This window comes from Sinocyclocheilus rhinocerous, unplaced genomic scaffold (assembly GCF_001515625.1).
Source record: "Sinocyclocheilus rhinocerous isolate Xijiao unplaced genomic scaffold, SAMN03320098_v1.1 scaffold848, whole genome shotgun sequence".
NCBI classification, from domain to species: domain Eukaryota; kingdom Metazoa; phylum Chordata; class Actinopteri; order Cypriniformes; family Cyprinidae; genus Sinocyclocheilus; species Sinocyclocheilus rhinocerous.
The window spans coordinates 1,188,821-1,196,648 of record NW_015664186.1 but is presented as its reverse complement, the minus strand read 5'-3'; the positions used below and the strand labels follow the sequence as shown (position 1 = coordinate 1,196,648).

The window sequence follows — 7,828 nt, the reverse complement described above, 5'->3', positions numbered from 1 at the left end:
TGCACCTGGGCTTACCTTCTCTCCAGTGTTGACGCTTCCACAGTGCAGTTTGTTGATGTCGTCCTTGCACTTGTCCATGAAGCCGCAGATCAGCCGGTAATCGCTGAAGACGATGCTGGTCATCTTGGTGATGTACTGGTTACACTGGTACTCGGAGATGTTGGTGCGGTGATCTACTAAACACGACACCAGGTAACCCTTCCCACGTTCCTCAGCGGCACACTCCTTAATCTGGAGACAAACCAGGTTTAAACGATTTCGGTTTACAGTGACTTTGTGGTACAGTTTGAGATAAAAGTTGGTTTTCCTTCGCCACCTCTATGCATACTGACCCCACTGATGGTGGTCTTGCACACCTCAATGGCGACAGACTCGAACTTCGGATCAGTCGTCAGATTGAGCTTGTAGTTCCACAGCAGCTAAGAATAAAACAGGACGATTTATTTGCATAACTTCATTTTACAGTACTGAATGAATAATGATGTTTACTAGGGATGTAGCGATACCATCAAAACTGTCTCGATATTATCGTGGTCACTTGACGATATGAAACTATAGCTCTTCCGGGCAAAAAGTGTAGTTTTTAAAATATATGTAAACTTCTTATGCTAACATAAAAGGTCTTTAAAGTTGTGTTTTGGGCCATTATGCTTTGGCGCGGTATCTGTCAAAAGAACTAAAACCTAAAACACAATATGGCTTCGGGGCCGTTTACACGACAATGTTTTCATCCAAAAACTGGAAACTTTTTATGCGTTTTGCCTGTTCGTTTACACGACAACGGCGTTTTGGGGACTGAAAACGCATATTTTTGAAAACGGGTTTCAAAGTGCAAGTTTTTGAAACCGCCACCGTTATCGTTTCCGTGTAAACACCCAATACGGAAATCTTTGAAAACGGCGCATGCGTAGTACGTGTTAGTTATGTAGACATGCGCAGTACGTGTTGATTTTAAAGGCAAGCGCGAACAAACATTCACAAAAATGGTGGAGTACATGGTACTTTTGTTGCTGTTTAAGAGTTTGCTAATGCTTCTGCAGCAAAAATGTGGCTTTACTTCACCAATATTACAACCAACAGCGGAGACACATCATATACACACCGCAACAAGTACTGTTTACCAACAAGGTGACAGCGGCAACTACTGGCCTGGCATACGTAATACAGCATTTTTGGATATGTGTAAACGCGAATCGTTTTGAAAACGTTGACATGTATACGTGAAACTTTTTAAAAACACAAGGGAAAAACTTTTCCGTTTTTGACTACATCGTTGTGGTGTAAACGTAGCCTAAACATTAGAGTTTATTGAAATCTCAAATGGTCGTCCTCTCAATTTTCCATACAGTGCAGATCACCAAGCATTTACTTTCCCTTCAATCACAAAGTCCTTATTCACACCCATTATCAGTCCATTCACATTCAGTCCACTAACACTACTGAACTCACTACTGAAGTCTGAATTTGAATTGAATTGACTATTTACACCTGGAAACTTCCTTACAGACATTAAAGTAATTAAAGTCTCACCCATTCCTGCCAGTCAAAACACCACATCCATCAGCAATGTTTTAGCAAGTGCTTTTCTCACTGCTGTGTTAATATTCAAAGTCACGCAAGAGTAAAAAGACACAAGCTGGTGTGAGATATCGGGTCATAAAAGAAAACGGTAAACTTATGTGTGCCAAAACTTTATAGCCTGCCAATGAATGTTTGCAAGACACCTTCACAGGGTTGTAAAGCCTAATAAAAAGCCAGTAGTCATGTTCCTGAATAGATTGCAAGAGGAAAGAAGGTCAGATTAGCTAGCATTACTGGCAAACTGTAATGTGCAGAGACACGTTGTGTGATAAAGAACTTTTTTAAAGGTTTTCACACAAGCTAATTTAAAACCTTTGGACATTATCCACCGTTTTGAATGGCCAGCAAGTACATAAAGGTCCCTGAATTAAAAAAAAAACAGTCTTCCTATGTTAATCCCATGGGGATTTATGGCGCATTGTGTTACATAAGCCACTATTGATAGTTCTCATGCCTTAGTACAGTAAAAACAACATTATTCAATATGATTTCCACACAAATTATATGTATTGCACTAGACTGAATAGAATGAGTTCTGTGGGTTAAAAAGATATTTGTATTTTGTCCTTTTGTGGATGGATGAATATCTCCATTCAGTTTGGAAACCTGACCTGAACCCGTGTTGACTGTAAAATACTGTAATTAAGACTTTAAAATACTGTCATTGCATTTAGGTGTGACTGTATTATAAAAGTATATGGTGTAATGTGGAGATGATTATAGTAATGATAATATACGCGGTGCGTGTCTGGCCTCTCATCTGCAGGGATTCAGCTGCGTGTGTGCATGCATTTAGTTCATAATGGGCCCCATTTTATTACTGGCCTTCATGCCCTCTCCTGCTTGCCTACTTTTTAAGTTATACACTCTCAGGAAAAAAAAAAAAGATACAAAAGTTGTCCCTGGGGCAGTACCTTTTTGAAAGGTACAAATATGTACCATTAATGTACAATTATGTAGACTTTAGGTACTAAAATGTACTTTTAATGTACTTATATGTACCCTTTAGGAGTACAAATATGTACCTTTTCAAAGGTTACTGCCCCAGTGACAGCTTTTGTACCTTTTTTTCTGAGAGTGTACAAGAAATTATATTTTTTTGCATTAAGAAAATGAAAAATGGTTTCTCATATGAGTTTAACTGTGGTAACTAGGCATTTAAATCCACTTTCAGCTAATTTCTGCATGTTGAGATTAGATCATTATAAATTTATTTCATTTTCCTTGACAAATTTGTTGCATTTGTGGTGGTCTCTTTAAAAAAAAAAAACACGACAATAACCTGACAGTAAAGGAAGTTCAAATAATTGCCTTACAATTTACACAAGAATCAGCCAGAATGTTCTCAGATAATCCAAAGTAAAACTACTGCTATTGTCACAAAACTTAATCCTAAATATCCATAGTTCAAATCCACAAACTGAGGGGCCGTTTACACGACAACGTTTTCAGCCAAAAACAGGAAACTTTTATGCGTTTTGCCTGTTCGTTTACATGACAACGGCGTTTTGGGGACTGAAAACGCATATTTTTGAAAACGGGTTTCAAAGTGCAAGTTTTTGAAAACGCCACCGTTATCGTTTCCGTGTAAACACCCAATACGGAAATCTTTGAAAACGGCGCATGCGTAGTACGTGTTAGTTATGTAGACATGCGCAGTACGTGTTGATTTTAAAGGCAAGCGCGAACAAACATTCACAAAAATGGTGGAGTACATGGTACTTTTGTTGCTGTTTAAGAGTTTGCTAATGCTTCTGCAGCAAAAATGTGGCTTTACTTCACCAATATTACAACCAACAGCGGAGACACATCATATACACACCGCAACAAGTACTGTTTACCAACAAGGTGACAGCGGCAACTACTGGCCTGGCATACGTAATACAGCATTTTTGGATATGTGTAAACGCGAATCGTTTTGAAAACGTTGACATGTATACGTGAAACTTTTTAAAAACACAAGGGAAAAACTTTTCCGTTTTTGACTACATCGTTGTGGTGTAAACGTAGCCTAAACATTAGAGTTTATTGAAATCTCAAATGGTCGTCCTCTCAATTTTCCATACAGTGCAGATCACCAAGCATTTACTTTCCCTTCAATCACAAAGTCCTTATTCACACCCATTATCAGTCCATTCACATTCAGTCCACTAACACTACTGAACTCACTACTGAAGTCTGAATTTGAATTGAATTGACTATTTACACCTGGAAACTTCCTTACAGACATTAAAGTAATTAAAGTCTCACCCATTCCTGCCAGTCAAAACACCACATCCATCAGCAATGTTTTAGCAAGTGCTTTTCTCACTGCTGTGTTAATATTCAAAGTCACGCAAGAGTAAAAAGACACAAGCTGGTGTGAGATATCGGGTCATAAAAGAAAACGGTAAACTTATGTGTGCCAAAACTTTATAGCCTGCCAATGAATGTTTGCAAGACACCTTCACAGGGTTGTAAAGCCTAATAAAAAGCCAGTAGTCATGTTCCTGAATAGATTGCAAGAGGAAAGAAGGTCAGATTAGCTAGCATTACTGGCAAACTGTAATGTGCAGAGACACGTTGTGTGATAAAGAACTTTTTTAAAGGTTTTCACACAAGCTAATTTAAAACCTTTGGACATTATCCACCGTTTTGAATGGCCAGCAAGTACATAAAGGTCCCTGAATTAAAAAAAAAACAGTCTTCCTATGTTAATCCCATGGGGATTTATGGCGCATTGTGTTACATAAGCCACTATTGATAGTTCTCATGCCTTAGTACAGTAAAAACAACATTATTCAATATGATTTCCACACAAATTATATGTATTGCACTAGACTGAATAGAATGAGTTCTGTGGGTTAAAAAGATATTTGTATTTTGTCCTTTTGTGGATGGATGAATATCTCCATTCAGTTTGGAAACCTGACCTGAACCCGTGTTGACTGTAAAATACTGTAATTAAGACTTTAAAATACTGTCATTGCATTTAGGTGTGACTGTATTATAAAAGTATATGGTGTAATGTGGAGATGATTATAGTAATGATAATATACGCGGTGCGTGTCTGGCCTCTCATCTGCAGGGACTCAGCTGCGTGTGTGCATGCATTTAGTTCATAATGGGCCCCATTTTATTACTGGCCTTCATGCCCTCTCCTGCTTGCCTACTTTGATATTGTTAACTGATACATTCCACTTTAAAAAAGGAGAGGTCACACTAACCTCTCCAGACACAGGTGGGCTTACCCACAGAGGGTATACAATTTCAGGAGTTTAACAATGGCATAAAAGACATGCAAACACCCGTGTCCCTGGGGCAGTACCTTTTTGAAAGGTACAAATATGTACCATTAATGTACAATTATGTAGACTTTAGGTACTAAAATGTACTTTTAATGTACTTATATGTACCCTTTAGGAGTACAAATATGTACCTTTTCAAAGGTTACTGCCCCAGTGACAGCTTTTGTACCTTTTTTTCTGAGAGTGTACAAGAAATTATATTTTTTTGCATTAAGAAAATGAAACGTTTTTAGGACTACAATTTTTTTGTCTTGTGACATCATTTCATATATTATGTACAATTATATTCTCACAAACAAGACCCCTTAAAGTTTTAAATTAAGTTTAACTTCAGTTTGACCATAGATGGTTTCTTTTTATTGTTTTTATTGTAATTCCAATTATTCTTAATGGTAATTCTCTAATACATTGTTTTTTTTCCAATGTATTTGTACAGTTCACAATTGTGGTAATTCAATGGTTTTATTTAAATATGCATAAAGAATACAACATGATATGCATGCTATAAATAATAATAATAATACATTATGATATTATTATTATTACTTTATATTATATACAAAAAATATATTATTTTTATTTATTACTTTTAAGCACAACAAATATAATAGTAATGAGCCGGAAATGGCACAAGCTAAAATCAAACAAAAGAGTACACATACAGTGTCCACCAGGCCATTTGTCTGACAGCAAGCAATTTTTAATGTTTAAATGTAAATGTTGTACATGTGTGCATTCATTACTTATGAGTACAAAATTTAAAGTCCTGCAACCACAAAATCATGTGTAATTACAGGTGGACTGAAAAATTTCTTGAGGGCCTCATGTAGAAAGCTGAAGACCACCCAGCCCAACAACAACCCTCCTCAAACTCCACTGGGCTTCCACTGAGAGCAACGGGCCCTTACCTCTACATCTCCTAATTAAAATAATTTGCCTCATACCAAACGAACACCAAACATCTGCTCCTAATGCTGCTGACTGTGATTATTAAGGAGATTTTACTCCCAGGTCGACACACAGAGGAAGCGCAACAGACAGGAATAACAAGGAGAGGTACAAGTCCGTGCAATTTGTTTTTATTAGCGAGGATACACTGCAACATGTTGAAGTAATGAGCCTGATATGTTTTGGTAATTCATTAGTTAGTTTTTCCTGGCTCCGGATCCTGGCATGTAGTTTAACCAGGTGCCGATGAAGAGATCATTGTTGATGTAGTTGTCGAACCTCACCGTCTAATGTCAGTTTACACTCATGTGGCTGTAACAAAAACAGCAAAGCATGGCTAGCGGCGTGTTTGGTGATAGGAAAGCTCTAAGTAAACAACTTTTGTTAATGAGCTTTAAATGATCAGTTTAGTCACTCATTCTGTGTATAGTACAGGAATGGATGTAAAACACAGACACCTTTCACATGAGCAATTGCGTTGCTGTGTTACAAAATGTTACATAAATTACGCTCAGCTATAGTACTGCTTTACTGTTAAAAGGACCAATCATATTTTTAATAGCAGAATGGAAGTCTTGCCTCACTGATAAAGAAGCCAGTCACCTTTTTCAAAGCGGTGCCGTCTGTTTGTTTACTTTTAAATGTGTGTTAGCTTGACTAGCCTGAAAAATGCAATTTTTATTTGCAGGTTTTGTGCTAAAGACGTGCAATTTATGATACTGATGTTAATGTCTCGTTTAAAATATGTTATTGTAATGTAAAATTGACAAATATTTCAGTCTTTACCTACAGATCTGTACTTGCATGACTGGAAATAGCTGCTCTGGGGAGTTTCCAAGATGGCTGCCGAGTGAACTGACTTGCCTTGCAAGGGACTTTGACTTACTCTAGTCAAGCTTTGTGTGTTGTTTTTATACATGGAAATTTGTTACCTACCAACAATGTTTTAAAGTCAGCATGAAATGGAAATTCATATTATCTCCTTTTAAATGCAAGTTATTGATCATATTCTAAACAATTCATCCATGTATATTTTTAGAATTTTTGAATTTTCTTTGACCTCATAATTGTTATTCAAAATATCACAACTCAATCTTCTGGCGAAGTGCCAGACTTCTCTTGATCTCTGATTCTCTGAAATCCAAAATGAAACCAAGAATGTCCAATTATTTTCAAATGCTTAAGTTAGCATACCTATTTTTGGTCAAATGGTCAAGTGTTAGTAAGTGATCTGGAGACGCAGCAGAGGCCACCTACACACCGTTCAGAGTGCCATACGCAGACTTCAGTCATGACTTGCCTTGCAAGGGACTTTGACTTACTCTAGTCAAGCTTTGTGTGTTGTTTTTATACATGGAAATTTGTTACCTACCAACAATGTTTTAAAGTCAGCATGAAATGGAAATTCATATTATCTCATTTTAAATGCAAGTTATTGATCATATTCTAAACAATTCATCCATGTATATTTTTAGAATTTTTGAATTTTCTTTGACCTCATAATTGTTATTCAAAATATCACAACTCAATCTTCTGGCGAAGTGCCAGACTTCTCTTGATCTCTGATTCTCTGAAATCCAAAATGAAACCAAGAATGTCCAATTATTTTCAAATGCTTAAGTTAGCATACCTATTTTTGGTCAAATGGTCAAGTGTTAGTAAGTGATCTGGAGACGCAGCGGAGGCCACCTACACACCGTTCAGAGTGCCATACACAGACTTCAGTCATTCTGATCATAAATTGTGCAACTGTGAATGTTATCTTGCATCATCCCCATTTGGAGGGTAATTACTCCTCTCTCAGCAGGGAAATGCAAGCCAGAAAACCGGGGGGGGGCAATAGTAATGACACTAGACCCCCGGGGCAGGTTGATTGTTTGGGCTTAAAACACACATAGGGTGTTATACAATCCAGCCTGTTTCACATAATTCATAAGCTGGTAACATGACAAGCCTGGTGCTAATCACCAACCCTACTTTTTGACAAACAAGACTGTACTTTACTTTCACTG

At 37.2% G+C, this 7,828-nt stretch overlaps 2 protein-coding genes across 2 annotated transcripts in view; both read right to left on the bottom strand.

Moving 5' to 3' along the window:
* LOC107729829 (Golgi apparatus protein 1-like) overlaps positions 1–1,405 on the bottom strand; it is a 5,245-nt gene extending 3,840 nt beyond the window's left edge. Inside the window, exons 1-3 of the mRNA XM_016540534.1 lie at positions 1,370–1,405; positions 333–419; positions 6–231 (exon numbers count right to left, since the gene is read on the bottom strand). Coding sequence (XP_016396020.1) covers positions 6–231; positions 333–419; positions 1,370–1,405 — 349 coding nt within the window. The remainder of the gene's footprint in view (positions 1–5; positions 232–332; positions 420–1,369) is intronic.
* LOC107729853 (prickle-like protein 1) overlaps positions 1–7,828 on the bottom strand; it is a 30,754-nt gene that overhangs the window by 13,620 nt on the left and 9,306 nt on the right. The window lies entirely within an intron of this gene.